Below are 27,928 nucleotides of genomic sequence, written 5' to 3'. Positions count from 1 at the left end.
CTCGGAGACGCCCCTGATGCGGCGCGAGCTGGCTGTGGTGGCGGCGGCGACGGCCTCTTCGGCTGTGGTCGAGGCTGCGGCAGCGGCTCCTCCGTGAGTACCCTCTTCACCAGACGCTCCCGCCAGTCTCGCTCAGCCTTCCCTCGGGCTTTGGTGGTGGGTACCGGCCCCTCGGCTTTAGGGAGGGAGGTTGTGGGCACGGGCTGGGCCGCGGGTGGTGAGGCCTGAGGCCGGAGGATGAAGGGAGGGAGGAGGAGGAGGAAGAGGTTGGGACTGGGAGATGATGCTACTTCTAGCTGTGGTCAGGGAAGGAAGGACCCCAGAGGAAGCCACTTCTGCCCCCGGAAAGAAGGGCCTTCCCTCCCCTTATTTCCTTCCACTTGTCTATGCTCTCTTCCTCTCCCTCTCCCAAGCGGAGGAGGATCCTAACGGGATCTAGGCATTCGAAATTTGGAGAAGACATTCAGGGGTTAATTCATTCGGTTTTAGAGAGGTAATGAGGTTCTTGCTTGAGGATCCCCTCCATCGGTTTACGCCATTTGAAGCCTCTTAAAAATGGTAAATGTCTTTAAGGTGGCCTAGCTGGAACACATTGTACAAAACATCCTCCCCTGCCTGGAACGGCAATACATCCTCCTCTCCCCCACCTCCTCCAGCATGTACAGAATCCAGAAGGAGGCTTTATTACTTAGCCAAAAACACGGATGGGTAGGTGGCGTTTGAAAAAGAAAGCATGAAACATTAATAGATACCCCTTATATGCCAAGCACGGATGCTAGGACTTTATAGATGAATCTTATTTGATCCCACCCAGCAACCTATGAAGTAGGTTTTCTTATCTTCATTTTTACAGTTGGAGAAACCGAGGTAGGCAGAGATTCAGTGACTCGTGAATAAAGCCCTCACAGATATTTAAATGTCTGAAGCCGGATTTATACTTAGGTCTTATTGATTCCAGGTTTAGGACTCTACCCACTTCACCTAATTTCTACAATCTCTTCTCTTTATCTCCCCATTCCCTCCTCCCCTTCTATCCCTCAAAAATAGCCTACAGGGTTTGAATGGCTTTTTGCTGCCTGGTAATGGAAAGGCGAGTGTTTGGGCGGACGCGAGTGCGCGCGAGCGCGCGCGCGCACACACACACACACACACACACACACACACACACACACACACACAGAGTTATAGAAACACAGGTGGGTAGTAGGGAGGAACAAAGGCATCTTTGGTCTATATTTGGGAAAGAATCTGTTTTCACCTTTTCACTCTACACCAGATACACAGTCCTTTTGGAAAAAGTAATCCAATTTTAATAAAAGTCAAATCCTAGTTCCAGCTCATAGAATCTTAAGTGTTGGAAGGAATTTTGGCAAACTATATAGCATTTTGGGGCCTTGCCATTCCTCATTTGTAAAATGAGATGTGTGGATTAAATGATTATTATTAGCTCTAAATTCTATGGCATTATCAGACAATCCATTCTAATTTTTAAATGATTACTGTTCCTTATCTTGAATTGAAGTCTGTTTCTCTTTAACTTATTATAAACCACAGGTTATATTGATTATATATCTTGTTGGAACAACACAAGTCTTTTCTTTTTTGTATGTCTGCTCTTCAGATATTTGAAATCAGCTGCTGTGTTGTACCCTAAGCTTTTCACTGGATTATAATGCTTAATTTTTTGTTTCCAGTCCTTAAAATAGTGCTCAGATTGTAATGTTTTCATCTGTGTGCATTGGAACCTTTTCTTGTTATTTTGGCAGTATCTGATTCTCATAATGATGTTGTCAAGTAGGTAGTGTAGATATTATCTTCATTTTAGTCACTTCTCTGAATACAATATTCGTTTGAGTTTTTGTGGAGTATTTTGGTTGTTGGAGTTGGGGGGGGGGAGATTAGCAAGGTGTGTTCATGTTCTCTCCTTTTATAGACTTAGTTTTGGATGTTATGAGACAAATTTAACGTGATAATCAGAGAAAATTTTTTATCCAATAGGCACAGCATAGGTGTATTACAATTCCTAGCAAAAGGACAGTTTTTTTTTTTCCTGTATAAAGTCTACTTTATGTATCTTATACTCTCAAATTGGAAATTCTCATTCTAAAATGAATTTGAATTTCCTTTTAAGAGCAGCCTTGTGATTAAAGAATCACCCTTGAATCATAAACATAAATGTGACATAAAAGTAAAGATATAGATATAAACCCACAAAAAATAATAAATTTATTTTCCTGGTCCTGTAAAATGTAGATAAAGGAAGTTATATTTTTAATGATTATGTAAGAATTCTACAGGTATGGTTATAGCATAAATAGCAAGTATAAAAATACTGATATATAAAAAATTGTCTTTGCAGCCAATATAATACTAGGTATAGTAAAAATTTAAAAATCCATTATTTCATTACTTTAGGTACTTTATCAACCTTCCACATGTTAAGTAGACCTTCATTAATTCCTTTGGCCACAAAAAAAAAAGTTGAACTAAGCTTTTGGGTTATTGAGTCTCTCCAAATTTTGCTGGACTGGGCTTCAGGAATACAGGCTAACATTCTGTGGATAATGAGATGAATAGTACATCTTTTCCCTTGGTGATGATCCAATTTGATCAAACAATTTCTTGTTACAGAATCTGCCAAAGTTTGTACTTTGCCATTGTAGCCTTGTAGTATCTTGTAGTATCTTGCTGAGGCATAGAATTAGGACTTCAGTGGAAGAAACATAATTTCAAATTATTTTGCTGAAATTGTAATCAAAAATTGTTATTTTGCTGTAATTTTGAAAAACTTTTTTTTTTAATAAGGCTCTCCAGAGTAATTTGATCTGGTATCTTTTTTGTTCATAAATTTCCCTATAGCAGATATCTTTTAAATTAGTTCATTCAATATTATTGTAGAAAAAAATTATATCAAACAAATTAATTTGAAAGGAAAATGTCCATTATTAAGAACATTTTGTGCAGTTTTTAATAATATTAATTTTTCAATAGTAGTTTGCTTGAAATTAGTCTATTTTCTATTCTTGTTGCTTTATTATTAATTTTAAACTTTATTCCTCTTTATAATTTCATTACTGTCATTCTCTTTTTCCTCCTTATTCTCTTTATTCCCAGTTATTTTCTTTAATATTCACAAGATGTTTTACTTATTTTTAATTTAAAAAAATCAAATCTGGAAAGGGGACTTCCTCTACGTACATGTGTTCTACAATTTAAAGCCTTCTGCACTTGTCTGTAACCCTAAGAGGTTAGAGATTAGAGCTGTCCTGGGTGGTAGGAAGGAGTGAAGCCAGGTCTGCCTAATTTTCAAGTCAGCTCTACTAAATATCACATTGCCTCTTTATTGTCAACATTTTAGCTAATTTCATCATTCTAAATTCAACCCATAAAATTTGAAATTCAGTTTTTCATTTTTAAGAATTCTGTAGTTAAAATTACTTAATTTCTTATCATTCCATAATAGCCAACAGGGGCAAAACAATCTTCAGTTTGACTTTATTGACTTTCCCTTTAGGAATTGGGCTTATCCTTTTTGTACTAGTACCTTAGTATGTTTGAAAATACTATGGTAACTTTTCATATATTTTGGTACAGTGTAAAGATTACTGATACTGGAATCAAGACAACCTGTTTGTTTGAGTGCTGACTTTGTCACTTTATATATAATCTTGGGCAAGTAACTTACCCTGCCTTGGCTTCATGTTTCTCTTCTATAATATAAATTTCATCTGAAGTTCCTTCCAGCTTCAGATCTATGATATTTTTTATTCTTACTTTTTAATTTTCACAGAGTGCTGAACATGCCTTTTCACAGTTCACTTCTAAAAATGAAGAAGCTCATAGAAAAGTACAAAAACCACAGTGGTATTCCTGAACTATTTATAATACATCAGTAACTTCTGAAGTGAGTGAGGAAAAAAATAACAGTAATCATAGATCCTCTTTTCCTTAGCTGTACTGTTTGGGATAAAATTGTATTAGTCTGCAGTTGTCAACTTTCTACACTAGATGGCGTTTGGTTGTGAAAATTTAAACTCCCAACTTTTAACAAGATAAATTGCTTGGAAGAGAATCACCTTTTCTTTTTGAGAAATGTAATATTTACTCATGGTATATGAAATAATGAGGATTTGGAGAGCAGGAATCTGTGTGTGTGTGTGTATGTGTGTGTGTGTGTGTGTGTTTTTAAATCTGTTTCTTACATTTATTCATAACCCCTTTACTCCTTTCTTTCAAAGAAATTTATGAACAATTTAATGGTTTTGTTGGTAATAACATAAGGTGAAGTCCTTTGCCTCGGTACATTATAACTATGTGTTATAGACTAATTGTATAATTTTATTTATCCTTTCTGGGTTCCTTGATAAATTTATTTATTTAAAATTTTTTCATTTATCAGATAGCTTTTATGTGACAGACACTGGGTAAATGGGATTAGAGAGATAAGAATAAAAATAATCTCTGTCCTTTAGGCTCTTACATTTTATTGAAGGAAACCACTATGTACACAAATAATTAAATGCAAAATACATATGAAATAAGCAGAAAGTAAATTGGGGAAGAAGAGAATTGATAACAATCCTTAACAGCAAATGGTGCTTTAGCTGAACCTTGAACTGAGCTTGGAAAGGGAGAAGAAAGAGGAAGGAAACAATCATATGTATAACTATTGTTTTATATATATGCATACAGATAGATATAGATACATATGATTGTAACCAGGCATTGTTTTATAACCAGGTATTGTTCTAAACACTTTTTACAAATGTTACTGCATTTAATCCTTACCAACAACTCTGGGAGATGGGTGCTATTTTATAGCTGAGAAAAGGGAGGCAAACTAAGATTAAGTGATTGCCTAGAGCTCCACAGCTAGTAAGTATCTGAAAAGATTTGATTTTAATCCTTCCTGATTCCAGTCCTAGCACTCTTATGTGCTTTGGGATTCCATAGCTGCTCAGCATCATAAGTTGAAAGAGCATTTCTGTGGTTGCCTGTGCATAGGCCCAGAAAATGGAAATAGAATTTCTTGAATGGAGAGCAGCAAGTAGGCTAAGATGGGTGGAGAAGTAATCTGAAATGTCTGGAAAGCCAAGTTGAAACCCTGCTGAAATTCATTGACAGTCAGATCCCCAGTGCCAAAAGGGTGCTTGTAATTGGCATTGCCTTTATTGCCTGAATGTCTTAATATCTTCCTGGTTTACTAATAGGAAATGACTTGAATACTGTCAGTGATATATACTGTGTTGTAATTTGTCATGTTAAATAATCACAGATCATAGATGTAGGTTCCCTACTTTATATTTAAATGAATTATTTGAAGACTAGTAGAATTTGCTGTTGATTAGCCAAACTATCTTAAAAGAATTATCAGCTTTTTAATGCATGTATTAAACACCAGATTGGGAAAAAAATAGAAAATTACTTTTTAAATATAGCATTTGCAATATAGAAATTTACCTGTGGATGTGGTAGCATTATGAAGCTACTTGTATTTGAAAATTACTTTGTTCTACTTTCTTAGGAATATTTTTGCTGTCATGGACCAGTATGGAGATATGTCAGAAGGTGAAGTAGACCATTCTTTCTTTGATAGTGATTTTGATGGAGAAGAAAAGAAATGTGGAAGCAGTATTTCACCAGTTGATAAGCAATTTGACAAACTTGGGAAAAGAGAAGCAGATGCAGAAAATATAGATTTTAAATTGGGTGTGCTTACGAAAGAAGATCATCTTACTGAGAAGAGAAATGAAAGGAAAGAAAAAACACCTTCAGAAGATCATACCTTAGAAAACTGTACTGGAAAATCTTCATCCTCATCAAGTTCAGGATCAAAGAATGTATGTAGTACTTCAACAACTGGAAAAATACATTTAACCATTCCAACTAGAATCCCTAAAATAGTAAGAGAAGGAGAAGATGATTACTATACAGATGGAGAAGAGAGTAGTGATGATGGGAAAAGACATCGAATTAGACCCAAGTCAGCTAAACCATCTAATAATTTTAAAAAGTCCACAAGTAAAAAATATAACAAAATCAGTTCTTCCTCCTCCTCTTCCTCTTCTTCCTCTTCTTCTTCTTCATCTTCCTCCTCCTCTTCATCTTCCTCATCTTCTACAAGCACAGATACAGATTGTTCAGCTACAGAATCTGACGTCTGTCTTTCTGATTCTCCTCAGTCACCTTCAAAGAAAAGTGCACCTGGTTTAAAAGCTCTACTGTCACCAAAACAAAAATGCAAACCAGAAAAGTCAAAAGAAGCACCATCTATAAATTCCAAACCAAAACTTGGTGAATTCACAGAGGAATCTGAAGATACTGTGACTGATGTAACTCCTTTATCAACTCCAGACATCAGCCCTATTCAATCTTTTGAACTAGCTGCATCAAATGATCAGAAAACAAAAGTAAAAAGGCAAGAAAATGTGAGCCAGGAAGCATTTGGAAATTTTGAAGACTCAAAGTGTAATACAAAATATCTGAAATCATCCAGAGTAGGGAAAGAAAAAAATGGATCCAGTCTCACCCCCAAATCACTCTCATTAGAATCCAACTTGGACAACAGATATAAACAAAAAGTCTTACATGATACACTGGACCTGAATCAGCTTTTAAAAGGTAATTTCCCTTTAAAAAGACATTTAAAGAGCAATAAAATTTAATTTCGTATTTTAAATTGTAATTAAATATTTGCATTTAAATCTTGTAATAAAACTTGTTTTAATTTTTAAGGTACTCATACTTTAGAGTTAAAATTCCTATTGCATTTATTTTCCCCATCTCAACTTTATCATGGAAAAAAATGTATTTTGAAAAATAAGGGCTCCAAAGCTGTCAGATTCTACATTTTTATAGTTCTATTTTGGGCTCCATGTGCTACAAGTGAACAGATTATGGTCTTTGCACATAATGAGATTGTAGTTAAACTAGACAATAATAATATAGGAAAACAAAATATAGATTGCTAAAATTTTGGAGCTGGATGAGATCTCTATAAGTTTGGAACTAGACAAGACCTCAATCAGTTTCAAATTCTTCATTTTACATTTGGTGAAAATTATGACTGAGGTCTATGAAACTTGCCCAGGATGGCATGGCTAGTCAGGAACAGAATAAGCATCTAGATTTGTAGTTTGATTTCTATTCTTTCCATTATATCTTACTACCAAAGGAAAGATAAATACTATCTTAGGGCAATATCAGAACACACATACTTGGAGGGAAAAATATTTAACATGAATTAAAAATATAACTAAAACATTTAAGTTACTTTAGAATGTATGTGTATATACTACATATACACATATATAAAGTTAAAGGCTGAAGCGTTTTCTTTAAACAATTTCTTTAATTTTAATTAAATAATTTCTTTAAGTGACAAACTTTTGATTTAAGAAAAAATTTCTTTGAAAGTTTTGTTGAAAGTAATCCAATTTACCACAAAAAGTACTTTTAAAAAAGCAAAAAGATGAGACTTTTGCTCTCTAATAAGAGCAAAAAAAGACTTGTTTATCCAGTATCTTTTGTGAGCCTTTATGAGTATAAAACATTTCATTTTACTTGAAAAGCCAAGAACTAATTTGATTTTTTTTACACCCACATACATTTATTTATTTTTTGGTGAGGCATTTGAGGTTAAGTGACTTGTCCAGGGTTACATAGCTACTAAATGTTAAGTGTCTGGGGTTGAATTTGAACTCAGGTTCATATTATTTAAGTGTGTATGTAGATAATATGGAAGTTTCCTTGTGCTTAAATATACATGTAAATCAGAACTCAAGTTTCTCTCTTTGGTTAGGACAAAATTGCTCATAACTATGCTAATTTAAAAATTGGCAATTTTTTTCTAATAGGTCACTCAATATATATTTTTATAATAGTTTAGAAAAATCTAACCTGGCACTTAAATTTTAATAAAATTTTTAAAATCTATTAGCATTTACTTGGCTTTGATTATGTCATTACTGGATTATTTAGGCACCTAAAGAAAGCTTTCATTTGTGAAACATGGAGATAAATTCTTAGCATGAGTGAAAAAAGTCAGTGAAAAATGCAATACTATATCTGTAACTAGAAGATCCAGTTCAGTATTAGTTATAGAGAACTGTATAAACTGTAGTATCTGCCTCCTTATGTGATTATCTATAATTAGTATTTATATAGCACATAATAATTGAACTGCAAAAGGCATTTGATTTTGTATTATATATATCATGACTTAATATATTTACTAATATTTTAAATATATTATATTTTATGTATTTGATTTTATATATTCATAATTAGATGCATTTTATAGAATTTTAGAGTTGGAAGGGATCTTGGAGTGCTTAGAGTTCTACCTATTTATTTTACAATGAAGAAGTTCTAAAAAAGGAAACTATGTTGCTTAAGGTCTGGCAGGCTCCAAATTGTTTTGAATATAGTCCTAAGTCTGACCCTTCTCCCCTCCCTGGTTTGTGCTACATGTTGCGAAAGTTATTTTTCATTGTATATACCTATCTTTGTCTTTCTTTTCACATAGATCTCATTTTAAAAGATTTGTATCAATTAAGTTTATTAGTAGAGGAGCCAGTAGGAGAGACCACATCTTTGATTACTACTAGTCTTTTCTTTTCAGAGATACATAGTTTATCTCCTTCAGTCTTTTAACTCCCTAAAGTTTGGAAGAGGAAGGTAAAAAAAGGAAAGCACACATTTTAGACCCATATTATTGTTGTAACTATTATTTTTTTTCATCAGAGATAAGCCTTTCAGAGGTCCCTATTTTGTTACCTCTGCTCTATCATCTCTAGCACAAATTGAACTTTCATTAGGTTATTTTTAGCCATTCTGTAGCTTTATCCCATATAGTAATAATTCCCAGATCTAAATCATCAAACAAGTCCTCAAACTTTCCTACTGTGTCCTATTACTAAGTCTACAAGTTGCTTAGAATGGTGAATTACTCAAATTTACCATGTCTAAAACTAGTTTTCTGAGGGAATTCTATACAGCATATTCTCCCAACTTTTGCCTCTATCTTTGAATCTTATCACATATCTCCTAGTCTCCTGCACTTGAAATCTTGGGATGATCCTTTGATTTATTCTTTTCTTTCCCCAAATTTAGACAGGTACAACTTTAATAATTTCTTTAATGTAGCTCTACTTCATTCTCTGTTCTTTCCACTTCAATGACTAATTCATTCCTCTGCTTAATGAATTTTATGTGACCGATTTAGTATTATTTAAATCTTCCTAAATCTATATTCTTCTGTAGAGTCTATTTTGCCTTGAGTAAGAATCAGTCCTTTGTCAGTGTGACTGACATTTCTATTGCATGTTTCTTACAAAGATCTCAAATATAATCAAAGGTTAAGAACATTTGGATTTTTAAAAATTGATTTCTAATTGCTCTACCACAAACACAATAGTAGGTGGTTACTAGCAAAATGTTATTTTGAGCATTTGTTTAGATTTATTTCTGTTTCTAGTTCTTTGTTATCACTTTGTAACTTTTGGCTTAGGTATAAAATAGGAGTTTTATGTTTTAGACCTCTTTAGGATATATTTTTATTTTTTATTTTTTTTAATTTTATTTTATTTAATAATAACTTTGTGTTGACAGAATCCATGCCAGGATAATTTTTACACAACATTATCCCTTGCAATCACTTATGTTTCGTTTTTTCCCCTCCCTCTCTCCTCCCCCCCCCCCCCCAAGATGGCAAGCAGTCCTATATATGTTAAATATGTTGCAGTATATAGGATATATTTTTAGTAGTAGAACTCATGGCAATTTATTTACTGAAAGATTACCTGTAAATATTGAAAGTATTTGACAACTTTGTTTTTAGGCTTTCATTAAAACCATGCATAAAACACTATGTGTAGTTTATTACTATAATTCATTGCTCATAAGATCTGGTTTTAGAATTTAAAGGGTATATTTTCAATACATTGGCATTTTGGTACAGTGAATAGAAGTGGATTGAGTTGTGATCTTCATTCAAGATTTGCCTCTGAAACAGATTGACCTTCCTTTAAGGCTGGGAAAATCATTTTATTTCTCAGTGCTCCCTGGTATAACTCTAAGATTTAAGAAATTTAGGGGTTCTTAGGAGGAATTTCTATATCAAGAAATCCCTAAAATGATGAACTCATAGAGTTTAGATAAAAATACAGTTGTCTTAAAATATGTTTAAAAATACCCTCTCCAAAATTACAAAAATGTCTTAATTCCATATATTGGAGCTTGATGATTGTGGAAATATAGTAAAATGCATAAATTTGTAGAGTTTTAAACCTTGGGTATAAACAGGAAGACTAAGTCATTTTTTAAAGGGAAAAAAAAAGAAGTATTAAATAACAAGCCACAATCTATGGGGCAGATGGAAAGGAAAGAAATGGCAATGTAAAGGATATAATAGCCATAAGCCAAATTGGATGTTGCTTTCTTTTATCTGGGACTCTAGCCTTAAGTAGAGTTCAAAATTAGCTATAATAAATCACCTAGAAAATATTGAATATTCAGGATTAGGATGGGTTGCGTCAGAGAAATAGATGAGAATGTATTATAAGTTCGTGGTATTTCTTTATGCTCTTTTCAAATGATAATTTTAAATAACAGAATCTTTCCTCTCCTTGTAGTCTTATTTAAATTTGGAAAAGGAATAAGGAATTCTTCCTTAGAGAAATGGGTCAAGGATTATGGGGGATGGAAATTATTCCCGCTTTCTGAGAAATAGCTGTGAGAAGAGTTACATAAAGGCAGTTTGCCTTTCCTTTAATGACCCTTTGTCTCTTTTCTTTATCACTTATTCTTCCTGGCCTTGTAATGTAGTCTCCAAATTTCTGTCCTTTTAAAAACTCTCTTGTTCTGTATATCTGCCTTGGTAATCTTATTTGTTTTCATAGCTTCTGCTGTTATCTTTAGGCAAATGACTTCTAAAGTACATGTTTTGCTCACTTCTTAACTCCAGTTCCTATTTCCAACTACTTATGCAACAGCTCCACCTGGTTGTACCTATTGATATCTTAAACTCAGCATTTTCTTTTTCTCTCCTTTCTTCATCTGTATTAGTTATTTTTGTTTTCAGTTTTGTGTCAAAAGATACATATAACCTAAAAAAGGTTATATGTATATATTCATTTTTTATATATTTCAATATGAGTCATGTTGGGAGAGAAAATCAGGACAAAAGTGGGGGGAAACATATAAGAAAGAAAAAAAAAACAAGAAAAAATGAAAATATGCCTTGATTTATATTCAGTCTCCATTGTTCTTCATCTGGGTATAGACTGCATTTTCCTTCCAAAATTTGTTGGAATTGCATTGGATCATTGAATTGTTTTGAAGAACTAAGTCTAATATAATTGATCATCACACAATCTTCTTGTTATTATGTAATATTTTCCTGGTTCTGCTTGCTTCACTCAGTAACAGTTCATGTAAGTCTTTTCTAGGCTTTTCTGAAATCAGCTTGCTCATCATTTCTTACAGAACAATAATATCCCATTACTTTCATATACTTTTAGCTTATTCAGCCATTCCCATTTGATAGGGAACTCATTTTCCAGTTCTTTGATACCACAAAAAGAACAGACACAAATATTTTTGCACATGTGGGTCCTTTTCCCTCTTTTATGATCTCTTTGGGATACAGACCCAGTAGTGAAATGCTGGATCAAAGGAAATGCACAAAATTTTAACTTTTTAGACATAGTTCTAAATTGTTCTCCAGAATGATTGGATCATTTCACAACTCCACCAACAATGTATTAGTGTCCCAGTTTTCCCACATTCCTTCCAACATTTATCATTTTCCTGTCATTTTAGCCAATATCAGAGATGTGAGGTGCTACCTCAGAATTGTCTTAATTTGCATTTCTCTAATCAATACTGATTTAGAGCATTTTTTTTTCATAGATGGTTTTAATTTCTTCATCTGAAAATTGGCTGTTTATGTCCTTTGGCAACTTATCAATTGAGTAATGACTTAATTCTTGTAAATTAGACTCATTTCTCTGTGTATTTTAGAAATGAAGCCTTTATCAGAAACATTGATGTAAAAGTTGTTTCCCATCTTTTTGTTTGCCTTTGGTTTTGTGCAAAAACTTTTTTTTAAATTATAGCTTTTTATTTAAGATATATGTATGGGTAATTTCTTAGCATTGGCAATTGCAAAATCTTTTGTTACAATTTTTTCCCTCCATCCCCTCCCCCAGATGGCAAGTTGACCAATGCATGTTAAATATGTTAAAGTATATGTTAAATACAATACATACACATACATATCCATATATATGTTATTTTGCTGTACAAAAAGAATTGGACTTTGAAATCGTGTCAGTTAACCTGTGAAGGAAATCAAAAATGCAGGCAGACAAAAATAGAGGGATTGGGAATTCTATATAGTGGGTCATACTCATTTCCCAGAGTTCTTTAGCTGGGTGTAGCTGGTTCAATTCATTACTGCTCTCTTGGAACTGATTTGGTTTATCTCATTGTTGAAGAGGGTCATGTCCATCAGAATTGATCATCATATAGTATTGTTGTTGAAGTATATAGTGATCTCCTGATCCTGCTCATTTCTCTCAGTATCAGTTCATGTAAGTCTCTCCAGCGCTTTCTGAAATCATTCTGCTATCATTCTTCTGGTTATTTCTTAGAGCAATAATATTCCATAACATTCATATATCACAATTTATTCAGCCATTCTCCAATTGGTGGGCATCTACTCAGTTTCCAGTTTCTGGCCACTACAAAGAGGGCTGCCACAAACATTCTTGTGCAGAAACTTTTAATTTAAATTCAGCATTTTCCATGATCAAATTTTATTGTTTTTTTCTCCTAAACCTGTTTTGTCCTAATCTTTAAAATTTTCTTTGACTTTTCTTGCTCTTTCAACTCTTATGACTAATCATTTACTAAGGCTTGCCACTTCTACCTCTCCACCATCTAAACCTTCCTCTCCATTCACATTTCTTCTTGTAATATGAGTTCCTTATCATCCACATTGGGCTCCCAGTGGTCTTTAAGTCTTCAGTCTCTTCCTCGATCTTATATTTCATATTTCATGTTCCTACTAAATTAATTTTCCTGATATATAGAAATGGTCATGCCTCTTTTTTGCTAAAACCTTGCAAAGTCTCCCCTTAACTTATTGAGTAAAGTTAAAGGTCTTTAGCTTGACTTTCTGACATACCCAGCCTTATTATTTTTACAGCCTTACTATTTTTCTTCTATCTTACCTTTGTCCATGTAGGGAATCTTATCCTTACTTGCGGGTATTCTGCCTAAACTTCACAAGATATCTTGGGGGTTTTCAGAGTAAATTTCTTTTTTTAATGACCATACCCTATTGACCAACAATAGCTCCCAGCCCAAGCCTCACTTGGTCATTTTTGGAGTTTTGATGGCTCAGAATGAGGGTAGTAAAATAAGTTTTTTTTCTTTTTGGACCAGAAAGAGGTCACTTGGACAGGGTGTACTGCTACTGTGGGAATTCCAAAGCTGGAATGAATTTTGAGGGTAAGGAGACTGTTGTGGCTTGGTAGAATCCCGAAACAAGGCTGGAGAGAATAGTTTGTCTTTTTCAGAAATATGGATTGGAAAGGTCACCACTATATTTAGAAATTATTTCAGGTTCACATTCCAATGCTACCACTTATTAATTGTGGTATACTCCGAACTTTTCTTTGCTTGTGAAATGTGAAAATTATTTGAAATACCTCTTTAATCACATTAGATTGTTATGAAAATCAAATTAAATTTTGTAACTTATTTAAATGTCTTTGGAACCCCTCTTTGTTGTCCCCCCTCCTTTGACAATCTAATTCATTCCCCTAAGTTCAGTTATAAGCTTTATATGAATGAGCTCTCCTAAATCTGATCTCCAGCTTCTACCTTCTCTGCTTTTGATGAGTCTACAGTACCTTGGTAGCCAAATTCTGTCTATGTGTTCTCTTGGCATTTCAAGTTAATACACCCAAAGTCAAGCTTAATACTTTTTTTCTTTGACTTGCTTCTCCTGATGTTACTGTTTTTTCTTCATGATACCACTATTATTAACTCAAGTCTCCCTTGTTTGAAATCTTGGTATTGTCCTTAAACCTTTCTTTTCCTTCATCTCTGCTAACAAAACTAATTATCAAAATTTGTCCATTTGTTTCTCTGCACTCATTTTTTCCCGTCTCTACTACCTTCTTTTCCTGCTGCTACCTCACCATATTTATCCTCTTTGGGTATTGTTTCAGTAGCTTCCTAATACTGTAATCTTCCTGCCTCATGGCACAATACAGCAATCAAAAACTTGCCTTATTCATCATTGCCTACCAAGTTAAATGTTAAACTTTGGGGGCTAGCATTCAAGGCTTCCCATGTCCTGAAATTATTCTTTACTAACTCTATCTCATATTGATCTCTTTTACCTAGTTGATTTTTTAAACCAAGGATTCTTACTTTTTGTGTGTGTGTGTTGTGGATTCCTTTGGCAGTCTGGTGAAACCCATGAACCTCTTCTCAGAATGTTTTTAAATATTTGAAAGAAGTTGCTTAGTTAAAAGTTAGCAAAAATAAAAATGTGATTTTTCTGTCCAAATTCATGAACTTCTTAATCTATTCTTGGACCCTTCAGAAATAATTGCTTCTTATGATTGTTATACTATCTTACCTCCATGCATTTGCCTACACCTCTTTAAGCCTTGAATATTCTCCTTTTTCCTTTTTGCCTTTTGGAATCCTGTCCTTTATAATACTCAGTTAACTGTCATTTTCTTTGTGTAGCCTTCCCTGATCCAGTTCCTTCATATATTCCTTCCTCAAATCAGTAATTACCTTTCCTCCTTTGGATCTCTCAGAGCAGCAATTCATACCTGTCCTTTTATAACTATCTTGTATTTTTATGTAATAATTGCATGTTTTATATCTATAAGAACTGGGATCATAAGCATTTAACACACTGCTTCACAGTATATCTTGTTGAATTTACTTTTAGCTCTAAATAGTAATATTCTTATAAAAAATTCTTAAAAGCTAATATGTTGGGTATCTTTTAGAATTCAGAACTTATTTCAATACAGAACTTAATCTTTAAAATGTTTTATGTATTGTTTCAGATATGTTTTTTTTTTCACAAATGCATAACTTTTAATAACTTGTCAAGAAAATTTTAATTAGGAAATATCCTAACACCTGAGTATATCAATAGAAATTTTAGAAATCAGGACTAAAAAGAATTTTTTTTACTTGATAGTTTTAATTCATTCTAATTTCTATTTTTAATCTGCAATGGAAGGTTTTTTTTTTTTTAAGACAAGTGTATATTTTGTATGCTGCTTATGTTTTGGAAATTTACTTATTGGTAGTATTTGTGTAGTGAAATATTAAGTTTCATAACAGTTTCAAGATAACCCAGAGTTATTTTTGCCTTGGTAATCAAACTATTGTTGTCTGTAGGAGTTCTTGAAGACCCTTTGATCTCTCAAAGTATGTCTTATATCTTACACTATAAAGTTTAAGAGCTATTCTAACTTTTCAACAAATTTTTCTTATGATCCCTGCATTCCTTTTCTTTTTTTATGACTATGAGAAGTAAGACTTTTTCTAGTACACTAAGTTCCTAAATTAAGTATTTAATACTTAAGCAGAACAAGTAGTACTTTTAAGACTTATCATTGGGAACAAACAGGGGATTTCTGTTCTTTGAGAGCTGGTTAATTGAACACTCAGTACTCTAAATATAGAACTTTTACTATTGAAGCAGATAAAAAGAGAGACTCATTTTTTTTTTCATTTTTCCTAAATGCTTATCTGCCAGCTATTTCACACAAGTAGAATTTGAGACTAATGAAGAGTCTATTCTTGTTTTTGATGGTCTTATTAAATAATGGTCTATTGAAAACTGTATGTTTTGAAAGGTACTGAAAATGGATCATGCTCTAGTAATAAAATGTATATATATCATGTCTGACTAATTAAAATGATTCAAAGGCGTAATTCAGTTATCAGTAAAAAGTTCATCAAAAGAAATAACAACTAAGGGAAAAAATAAAATATAAAATTAAAAAAAGAAATGAGTTGATGTCTTTAAACATCAGGAGCAAAGAATCATACAAAAATATGTACAGATTTTATGAAATTTCAGTGATACCATATTTTTACTTTCTGATTTTTATCTGAAGGTTTTCTGTTCATTTTTTAAAGCTTTCCTGCAGTTAGACAAAAAAGAACAGCAAAAATTTACTGTTGATCGACCTTCTCCAGCACCTAAGAAAAACTATTCTTTTACAAAGGAGGAAGTAAGACAGATTGATCGGGAAAATCAAAGGTTGTTAAAAGAACTCTCCAAACAAGCTGAAAAGCCAAGAGCTAAAAGTACCATTCCTAGGAAACCTGTTGTTCCACCACCAAAGTTGTACCACAGTGCTCTCAACAGACAGAAAGAACAGCAAAGGATTGAGAGAGAGAACTTGGTAAGTTATCTCAGACCTTTGAGATACTAAAGAAAATGTGTGTGTATTTTATATTCAATAAATAAAAGATGATAAAAGAAAGTAAATTGTAGCTTTTTGGGGCTTAGTTATTTGAAAACAGAAATAGACATTAATAGACAATTTTCATTGGACAACCATTATTTGTAAGCTTTAAAAGTCACTGAACTCGTAGATGGGCCTCCTATAGATCACTGCAGTATTAAATTGCCTCTTTTATTGCAGATGAGGTTAACTGAAATACAGAGAAAAATGGGACTCGCCCCCATGTAGCACCTACTTCAGAACCTTTTATAACTAAACTTCAGCCTCATATTGTGGTAGCAGGTTGTAAATTGTGTGTTTTTTTGATTGGAGCCTGCCAGTTGATTTTTGTGGTGTTATATTGAATGTCAATTTAATGAATTTATTTCATGCAGAGTACCTTATTCACTAGCAAGATCAAGTTAGAAATACCACTTTAATAGCCATATCTACTCTCTAAAGTAAAATATATTAGCCTAAAGCATATAGTAAGTAGCTGTCAGAATTCCTAATAGTTTTAAGGAGAAATATATGTAACACAGATGTCATGTAATATGATATTTAAATATGTGTGATAATTAAATGTCTTAGAAGAATACAGTGCTATGTGAAGTATGAAGAAGAAGTATAAAGGGTTATTACTGACCTAATAAATCAAGATGTTTTGTCTTAAAAAATCTGGTCTGTCTTTTAAATCACACTGAAATGCCACTAGTTCCACAAAAATGGCCATGAAGGTGGGGAGAGGGGCATTCCATACCCAGGGAATAGGCTGATTAAAGATACAGAGTTGAGTGTATAAAGTCAAGGACAGAAAATAGGTGAATTGGAAAGAAAATTGGATTTGGAGTAAAAAAAGATCTGCATTCAGATCCTGGCTCTGCCACTTGATTTCTGTTACCTTGGACAAGTCAATTAAGCTTGCTATACTCAGTTTTCTCTTCTATAAAATGAAAAGATAATTCCAGATAGCCCTATGGTCTTATCCACTTCTAAATCCTGAGATTCCACGGTTAGTTGGATTTGTCTGAGGTACATAAAGGGCATGTCTAAAAGCATACAATTCCCTGTAGTCTAGCTTCTTAAATTATGGTATACGACCCCATTTGAGGCCTTGTAACTGAATGTGGGAGTCAAAAAATTATGACTTATTATCAGTAAATATTTGATTTCAGATACTTATATACCTGAGGTCACATAAACAATTTTTTCGTAAAAAGAGGTTACAAGAGAAAAAAAATTACTAAGTCTTGCTTTGTATCACATTTGACCTAAAAAAGATTTATCTGTAAACACTAAATAGTAATTTTCTTATAATCTTAGTTACCGAAAGGGTTCTTAATCATTTTTTCCAATAGCTTCTGTTTCAGTTCTGGAATTTAAAAGGATGTAGAAGTACAGATATTCTTGACGGATAATTATCATGTTTTTATTGAATACTTAGGGTGCTAGTTTTGCTGTATAATTTTAAAAAGTGAGGAATCAAAGGCTGTGCACCTGAGCAAAAATGAGCTAAACAAAGCAAAGTAATTCCTGATTTCTCCAGGCCTGTATTCTAGTTTGTTTAAAAAGCCTTGTTTCCCTTGGCCTACTGGGTTTTATGAACCACCTACTAGAATCATTAGGAACCCCAAACAACATCATAGTTCTAGTTGTCTTTAAAACTTGTGTCTGTCTTTGTTGTCAGAGGATAAATATTAGCAACAGACTTCAGAGTACTAGGACACAGGATTGGCTTTTTCCCTCCCAACGTTACCTGTCCTTGATTCTGTCATTTTTGCCTGCTCTTTTAAAATTTGACTTCCTTGCTGAGCTCCCTTGTCCCTTCTCTGAACTTCTTGAATTTTGATCTCCTAAATTGAGGATCTGTGACAGCTTATGTTTAGATTATTCCTTCTTATCAATCTGGAGCCCTAAGATAACCTGGTTCCTATCTTGAATTTGTGAAATTACTGATTTGGAGTAAAAAAGCCTGCGTTTGAGTTCCTTATTCTGCTACTTCTTAATTGTAAGTCCTTGAGAAAGTCACTCCTTGGCAAATTGAGGAAGTATTTAAGATACATTAAATACTGAAAATTTTTTTAAAGCTGTACTTTTCCCCAAATTACTTACAAAAGCAGTTTTTAATATTCGTTTTTTAAATTTTGAGTTCTAGATTCCCTTCCTTCCCTTTTTGTCTCAATGTTGGCATTGAGAAGACAAGCAGTTTAATATAAGCTATGTATGTGTAGTATACAAAAGATATTTCCATGTTGTAAAAGAAAACAAAGACTAAAATAAAACCCAAGAAAAATAAGAAAAGTAAAAAAAGTATGCTTTGATCTGTATTTAAGACTCTTATCAGTTTTTTGTTTGGGGATGGATAGCATTTTTCTTAAGTCCTTCAGAGTTGTCTTGGATTATTCTCATTGCTGAGAATAGCTAAGTCATTGACAGTTGGTCATCTTACACTATTGCTGTTATTGTGTACATATATTCCAGCTCTTAAAAGCTTATCTCCAAGCCTATGTTCTCCTCATATTGAAAGCCTCTTCTGTTTCAAGTGAAGACCAAATGATTGGAATGTTTTGTGTCTTTAAAAAAAAAAGAAAAATCTTTCCATGCAAGTTATAATTAATGATATTTTCTATATGAAGCAGAAACTTTAAGAATATTTTCGTAGGTCATTTATTGTTGCAGTGGTTAAATGTTTTAAGACATCCATTCATTTATTGAGTTTCTACTGTGCCTATAGAGCACTATGCCAAGAGCTGAAGTCAAGACAAAGTTGATAAAGGGACAGGTACTAATGATGTATTCAACCTAGGTACTTCCAGGAGTTTGATGATATGTTGAATCACTAAAGACCTTATTGCAGGCCTAAAGGCTTTTATCTGGCTCTGATTCTTCATTTTAAAAAATTTTATCTTTTCCCCTGCTAGGGCATTTATTAAGCCCTCAGTACCAGGCACCATGCTACTAAGTATATAAAATCAAGAAAGAACAAATAGTAATTTTGACCAGTAGAGGGGGCTGTTGTTCTCAAGACATTTCTCAAAATTGTAAGGTAACTTCATTAAAACACTAAAAGAAAATTTAAAGATTGACATTAACTTCTCTCTTTTCTCTCTCTTTTTAATGACTAATGATGTCCAGATCTCTTTGAAAAGATTAGTTTCAGGAAAAGAAAAGAGAATAAATATAAAAATAAAGTTCTTCTTATACCTCAGATCTATTTTTTCCCCAGAAGAAAGAGTACTCTATCTTTTGATTAGTTTTTTTTCATTTGAACTGAAGAAATATGTACTGTTCGATCTCATCATTTCATTTTTCCACTCCCTGTCCTTCCATTGAAAGAATAAATGTTTCCTCAAAGCAGTTCTAGTTCTTTGGTTTATATTGCATCACTTCAGGAACAATGAAAAACTCATCTGGCTGTTTCTTAAAAACTGCTCATCAGCCATGAGTGTAGCCATTAAGTCAGAAACAGAGACAAATTCAGAAAGATAACTTGCCTTTCTAGCTAGGAGTATATGTTCTCAGACAAAAAGAAAACAATTAGATCGATTGGTTCAGTAAAACAGGAAACTGATTTTGAGTGACAGATGAAAGTTTGTGTAAAATATTTAACTTAGAATCAAGTAGAATATTTTTTCTATTTAGTCAGTTGGTATGTATTAAATGTCAGCTCTGTTCCTAATGTGACGTACTGAAAGAGTACAAAAAAAGAAGATGGTTGAGGCTCTCAAAGAGCTTATAATCTTGTTGGGCAAAAGAGATTACTACACAACTAAGAACTAGAGAATAATGCAAAACAGTAAAAAGATTCTTAATAAGTTTTGGTGTATTAAAACCTATGTAAATCTGCTTTAGTGTTTAAAGTATAGTCAGCACTTTAGCAAGGGCTATTTCTGGCACTAGCACGTACTTGAGGTTTTGCCGGGCTTGCCATTTCCATCTTACAAACAGACTGACACTTGGGGTAGGCACATGTGATTTGGGAAGCTGAGCCAAAGTATTCTAACAATAACATTGACATTGGATGTGTTTCTTGCTTTCAGAAACGGCTTTTAATTTTTATTTAAAATAATAGTTTACATTGGTGTTGTGTGTTTACATTTATCAAGCACTTTTCTCATGGTGACTTTGTGAAGTAGGTAGGTAGGTAGGTAGCACAAGAATTTTCTTATTTTATTTTACTTTTTTTTTGTTCTCATCTGAACAGATGAATTGTAGGCCTCTTCATTGTTCTGACTCATTGTCTTGTAATTTAAAATAAAGAGGGAAAATTTTGCATCCTATTATTTTACTCTATTGTGAAAGCAGAAATAGAGGTCCAGAGAGATAGTGTTAAAAACACCATACTTAGAAAGAAAGGCTGTCCTCTATAATAAGCATCATTAAAAAGTTCAATTTTACAAGTTAGTAGGTGATATGCAGAGCTGATTTTTAAAAAACCTCTCAGAAAGAGAAGTACAAGTATTTTTTGCTATCAGATCTTTGAAAACTAACCACCTGGTACAGGATGATTTATAATGAGGAAATAAGAGGGCATCAAATCAATTTTAAATTTCCCCAAAGTCTAAAGACACTTATAAAAAGCATAGCAGTCATAAAAGTATGCTTGTAAGCATAACGCTAAAGATACTCACATTTTTGACTTCCAAACCTAAATGAAGGATTTTTTTCCCTTCCTAATTGGTTGTAGGAAAAATAAGGCAAGAATTTCAAAGACCATGATAGTGTCTCATATTAAATATAGTGTTATGTAATTAGCTATTGTCCTTTTAGAAAGATTTATATCTTTATTTGGGTCTAAGGATGTCATTTATAGTTCAGTTTAGTATTTGCAGTTATGTTAATAAAAAGTTTTGATATCATTCTCTAGATCAGAAATTTAATCCTGTATTATAATGTTTCTGTAGGAAAATCAAAAATTTTACTAAAGTCCTACTCTCGTGGTGTTTCATCAGAGTTAGGAGGTGACTTGGTTCTCAAAAACTACAGCAGGAGAACACAAGCACTGAGTGGCCTTGCCATACTTAAAAGCCTTTGATCAAGAGCCTTGTGTCAAACTGCAAAAAGTAGCTTAACTGAATTGGATCGACATGTTATAGTTAGTTTCTTGGTCACAGCAAACTCAGACCATCTGACTAGTTAGAGGGTCAGGGATGGGGACTGTTACAATTTGTACTGGTAGAGGAAGCACACGAATCACCAAAAATCTAGATTTTTGAACATCATTTATACTTGCAGAGAGAGAGAGAGGTTGAGAGGGGCAGGCTTCCCAGGCTTATGACTAGGTAGTATAAGGATTCTCCAGTGACTGTTATTTACAACTTAAAGTCTTGAGGAAGCAGAGAGATTAAGTGCAGATAGTATGTCAGAGATGAGTCTGAAACTCAGGTCTTCTTGGTTCTGCAACTCTTTATGCTATGAGACTTTCTTCTAAATTAAAGAATTAAGTGCCACAATAAGGATATAGCAAAATTGAAATAGTTGGCTGATTGACTTCTAAGTTAATAGGATGTAAATTCTGAATTTGTCTATCTCAATAATATAAATATACTTTGAAACTAAATATTTAAAATATTTGAAATTATTAAAAATATTAGCAAATATTAATTCCTAGTTCTAGATAAGAGTCTTTCTGATTCTTCCTTCTAATTTAAGATATTTAAATTGATCTTCCTTAATGAAGGCTTTATTGAAAAGACTTGAAGCCGTGAAGCCAACAGTTGGTATGAAACGCACAGAACAACTGATGGACTATCATCGCCATATGGGCTACTTAAATGCATCCCCAGTCTCTAGACGAGTGAGGTCTACTCTTAGTCAAATTAGTCCACTGAGTAAGTATATTGCTGTTTGCTTTTTGCATGTTTATGCCTTTTAACTTAACCTTTTTACCTATAAAATAATAAGCCTTTAAAAACTACTCCTGAAATACAGCATGTCATTTTCTTTGGCACATTTGACATTTAATTCTCATGAATACAGATTGTTAATATTTCTTTTAACAGAACACTTTGTAATGCCAAAATCTATTTACATTACATGGAAGCCAGCAGGTGAAACAGTTGGAAATACTATAGCTAGTTAGACAAATATCAGCTATTTTACTTCATTGTGTTTATTAACACAAGAGCACATAATTCATTGGCTTGTGTGTCTCAAAGTAGATTCTCCTTAAGTAGAGTTATTGCTAACATATTGTAATCTCATGTGGGTTTTCTCTTCTTCATAGGGAAACTGGGCTTCTTTTAGCACATAGCTTATATTTTTATATCACTTTAAAATTTAAGATAAGCTTTTCTCATGATAACCTGTGAAATGGGTGCAAGATATTTGTTGTCCAACTTTTCATTGGACAAATGCTGAAACTGAGGCATAGAGGCACAGAGAAGTTAAGTATAAGAACTGTGTTGCAAATCTAGGTGTAGTGTAATTTAATGGGTCCTAAATAAATTGAATGCCTTGATCAAATGAGTATTTGTAAATAGCCTAAAATTAACTTATCTAGTAAAGTGTCCTAACGAAATTTTATATTATTTGCTAGTTTTAGTAGGCTTAGATGAAGGTGTAGAGGGCATGTTTTCCAACATTTTTGTAAATAATACAAAGCAAGGAGGAATAACTGGTTAATTTGATGACAAAGGATTCAAAATATGTCTAGACCAAAACATTGGGTTGAATCTAAGAAGATGAAATTTATTAGGAAAAATTAATATACTTGAGTTAAAATCAGTTTTACAAATGCAATTTGAGAGAGGCCTGGCTTGAAAGCAATATTTCTGAAAAAAGAGATATGATTTAGTGAAATGGTTTGGTAGATTTAGCATAAGCTCATGATCTTGGGATGCATGAAGAGAAAGAAGTAATGTTCAGTATTAGGGAGCTGATATTTTGACTATTCTCTCTCCTTATCAGGCCATATCTGATATATTATTATCTGATCTAGATGACATAGGAAAGACTTTGGTAAATTGTATTTTCCAGAGGCAGGCAGCCAGATGGTGAATGGCCATGGATCATGCTATTTAAGCATTAATTGAAGGAGCTATGTACTTTCTGCCTGAAGAAGAGATTCTGAGGGTTTGGGTATTGGAAGCTTAGGGATGCCTTCAGATCTCTGAAGAGCTTTTATTCAGGAGCAGGTGTACTGCTTGGCCCTTGAAGGCAGGACTAAAAATGAGTGGGAATTGCAAGGGTAATTTTAAGCTGTATGTAAAGAAAGGCTTTCAAAAAATGGATTTTTTTTCAGTGTGTTTTAAAAAATGGATTTGGAGTCAGAAAGACTAAATTCTAACCCATCTCTAACATTGACCACAGGCAAACCTTTTAAATATCCTAAGTCAGTTTTCCTGTTTTGCAGATGGAGATAATATTTTTAATACTTACCTCTTAGAGTTGTTATAAGACTTAGTGAAATGATATATGGAAAGTGCTTGGCAAATTCAGATATTATTAGCTATAGATTCTCCCTCATGAGAAGTTCTCATGCATAGGTTGGATAATTATATATCAGAGAGGATTCTTTTATGGGTTGGAATAGGTAGATTTTAAGAGTCCCAACATTGAAATTTCATGATTGTTTCTCTTACTACAACTTATAATATATCTTGTGATGATGGTAAAGGAACCTCTATGAACTCAATTAATCCTCCTACCTTGAATTCCTTTCCCACTTTAAGTAAGCTACTTTTTCTCAGTGACTTCTTGCTATTCTCATATAAAGTATAAAACTTTATCTCGAAGTATTCAGAACACATGAGGGCCTGGCACTTAAGGTCCTCTGATTTCTGGTATCATCTAATCTTTTTAGTCTTCTATATGCTTTACATGTACTGTCATATGCTATACTTGCATGTCTAAAGACCTTTAGTGAAACTGTTCATTACCATCATCATTATCATCCTTGGTATCATTGATATAAAGTTTACAGGTCACTTCATATGTTGTCATTTGTTCCTCACAATAACCCAATAGTAGAATTGCTTCTCATTCACTCATTAGCAGTATTGCTACTCAATTGGAAATGGTGCAAAAATTGGAAGAAGAATTTTGTATTCTCTACTTTCTGATGTTTGTTCACAGTTCAGAGGTAGGAGGATCAAAATAAGATCTAACTCAAGGCACCTAAAGAGAATCAAATTGACTTATTAGGAGGGTCCCTCTGTAAACTTCTATCATTTTACCATACAATTCTCAGGCCAACTTAACAGCTCCATCTGAAGGGAAAAAAAAGAAAATTTCAGTATATGTTTTGTTTAAAAAATAATAGCCTTTTATTTTCAAAAGTTCACCCTCATAAAACTCTTGTATTCTAAATTTTTCTCCCTCCCTTTCTTTCCCTTTCCTCTTCCCCCTTTCCTTAGACAGCAAGTAATCCTATATATATATATTAAACATGTTCTATATATATTTCCTCATTTATTATGCTGCACAAGAAAATACATATCAAAAAGGAGAAAAAAAGAAAAAACAAAACAAAAGCAAGCAAACAACAAAAAAGGTGAAAATACTATGTTGTGATTCACATTCAATCTCCACAGTCCTCTTTGTGGATTGAAATGGTTCTCTCCATCACAAGTCTATTGGAATTGGCCTGAATCTCAATATATGATTCTTAATAAAAACCATCACCTAGAAAGTTTAAATGTGTTTTTAAAATTATTTTCCTGTTAGGTGATAAATTCATGAGAACAGAGATTGTCTTTTCATCTCCCTATGCCTAGAATAGCATAATAAGTGTTGTCTATGTTTAGTAAATAGTTCTTGGGAACCTAGCCATTAGAGTTGGAAGGGGATGCTAATGTTCTTGTGTCTAGTCCATCTATTTTCATTTTACAGATAAAAAAACTGTAGCCCAGAGAAAATAAATGTTCACAGCCAATAAGTGGCAACACCAGCACTTAGAACCCATATTTCTTGATTGATTCCAAATCTATTGGGTTTTTTCTCTACCCTATTATAGTTATTAATATCCTTTGAATCCCTCCAAATTGCTCTCAACTCCAAAAAATTGGTATCTTCCTGGAGAAAAAGAAAAAAAAATTGATTTTTCTAATTTTAGATTTTTTTTTAATCTTAAAAAAATGTTTTAAGATGAAAGATAGAAAAGAACCTCAAATTTTAAGTGATTGGCTAATTTTCCATGCTTGTTTGTTTATCATCAGGAGGAGCTTCCAGGTCCTCTAGTGCTACAAGTGCACTCAGCCGGAAGAGTGAAAGATCACTTTCTGATGCATCCAGTGGCCCTCTACTGAGACCTAAACCCCCTAATGTTCGTACTGCTTGGTTATAAGAAAAAAAAACTTATTTTGAACATTGTTATTCAGATTTCTATTGAAGTGCTCTTGTAGATTACTGTAATTCTCTGTGCAAAAGTCTGTAATCCTATTTTAAGTGATTAAAGTATACAGCATTGTATTTTAATTTATTGTAACTTGATGCAATATTTACTTTCCAAAGGACAGTTTCATGTCAAATCAGTGTTTCCTGTGTGGATATATTTATCTGAGATGTGTATACATATACACACACACATATATTTAATACAGGGATGGTAGTATACATGTAAATTTTCTCACCCAATTCACAGAACTCATTGTCATGCTGACAGAATGGTGGTATTGCAATACTTTGGATCCAGGATTTTTAGCTAATTTAGTTCTCATTTTTTTTCCCATTAAATTTTAAACCATGAGCTTAGCTCCTAAATTTACTTATTCTATTTTTCTGCGTGCTTCAGGACTTATTTATGCCTTGAATTTATAATTGCAGCACTTTCTAGGTGATGGGTTTTTATTAAGAAATATATACTGAAATTTTCTTTCTTTCTTTTTTTTTTCTCAGATGGAGCTGTTAAGTCGGTCTGAGAATTGTAGGGTAGAATGATAGAAGCTTACAGTGGGACCATCCTAATAATCAACTTGATTCTCTTTAGGTGCCCTGAGTTAGATACCAAAACTTTGATCTATTCCCCTTTCCTCTGAACTATGAACAAACATCAGAGAATACAGAGTGTAAAATTCTTCTTCCACATTTTTGCACCATTTCCAGTTGAGTAGCAGTATTGCTAATGAGTGAATGAGGGAAAGTTTGGAATTCGATTCTGCTGCTTTGTGGCACTTTTTAAAGGCCAAATTGGCAACAACATTAGTCTTATGTAACAAGCCTTGAAGCAAGTATTTTTTGATTCGGAAAAAAATGGCACTGATATTATGAAAGACTAAGGAGCAGATCCTGAGGCATCAGAACAATCTATTTTAGGAGGTAACATTATTAGTCGCTTATGTTTTTATTTATTATTAATTGAATTAAGGAAGAACTTGGTAAAGGACTCTACATTTATAGTAGCCCTTGATGTTGCTGCTAGTACTTTATAGGGCTAAAAGTGCTATAAAACAAATACTAGATATAGTCATCACTTGTTCTTAAATGTTAGTGCTCCTTTTTGGGGGGGAGGGGGTAGGGAGGAGACCATACCCTGGAGTTGTAATTTTTGCCAAGTTTTTAAATGCAGGTTGTCTTAACATTGTTAGTGGAAAGTGGGTTTTGATATAGGTATAGGTAATAAAAGGTAGGTTATAATTAGAAAGTTTTTCTGTTTAATTTGTAATGCTGCTGTTATCATTATTCTATTTCTCTATTTGCCTTCTCAGCCTCCTTGCAAAATGTTTGGGAGGATTCTATGTTAAATGCCAAATCTTTTTATGAGAGAGTTGTGATCCATGGCCACAAAAATAAGGAAGTTGATTTTTATTCTCTTACATTAGCTGTGTTTTGAAATGTACTACATATGGTCAACAAGACAAGTTAATTTCTTAAAAACTCTAGGCAGTAAGACAAACTATGTTGTGTTAAACATTGATTCTAAATATTCTGACTTATGTATCAATTCATATTCCTAGCATCTATTAAGAATTTGTTTAGGCTTTGTGGAGAGGGAAAGGGTGGTGGGGGTGGGTTCAGGGTTTAAACAGTGATATGAAGACAAACTGGCTCTGAGATTATCCTGCTTCTTTCATCGGGGATATAATGTTCATTGGATGCTGCTACCATAATTATTTAATGTACTGCTCTGGTGATCAAACTATTTTGCCATTTAATACTTTGCTTATAAAATGAGATACAGCTGTATTTAATACTAATATCACATTTTAATTTTGCACTTTTAATGTTTGTAATTCCAACTTTTTGGGGGGGGGGCGAATAAGATAGGCTGAATTTTTACAGCATGTTGTACATTCAGTGATTAAAAATTGTCAGTTTTTGTATTTTGCTTTTGTAAGTTGTAAGGGGAAGGGGAATTTAATATAAAGTCTATTATGTTCAGAACTACATTAGTCTCCAAGAGCATTTTGTATGCATCTATTAAATATTTGTGCTATCTTTCAGGTCTTTGAAAGGCTACTGAAGCTTATCCGAAGATTCCATACACA

The 27,928-nt window shown here is 33.2% G+C and overlaps 1 protein-coding gene across 2 annotated transcripts; it reads left to right on the top strand.

Annotated features, from left to right (window-relative positions):
- On the top strand, positions 1–27,827 carry CFAP97 (cilia and flagella associated protein 97). Of its 2 annotated transcripts, none has more exons than XM_051965475.1 (5): positions 1–93; positions 5,525–6,621; positions 16,192–16,460; positions 22,183–22,333; positions 25,661–27,827. In XM_051965475.1, exons 1-5 carry the CDS (start codon positions 17–19, stop codon positions 25,786–25,788), a joined length of 1,722 nt encoding a protein of 573 aa, XP_051821435.1. In that variant the 5' UTR covers positions 1–16; the 3' UTR covers positions 25,789–27,827. The 2 variants fall into 2 exon arrangements, with proteins under 2 accessions (XP_051821435.1, XP_051821436.1); XM_051965476.1 differs by having other exon boundaries at positions 25–156.
- Positions 27,828–27,928: the final 101 nt, after the last annotated feature.

Source organism: Antechinus flavipes, chromosome 6 (assembly GCF_016432865.1).
Source record: "Antechinus flavipes isolate AdamAnt ecotype Samford, QLD, Australia chromosome 6, AdamAnt_v2, whole genome shotgun sequence".
Lineage (NCBI taxonomy): Eukaryota > Metazoa > Chordata > Mammalia > Dasyuromorphia > Dasyuridae > Antechinus > Antechinus flavipes.
Note: the sequence above shows the minus strand (reverse complement) of the source record. Positions and strands in the feature narration are given on the sequence as shown.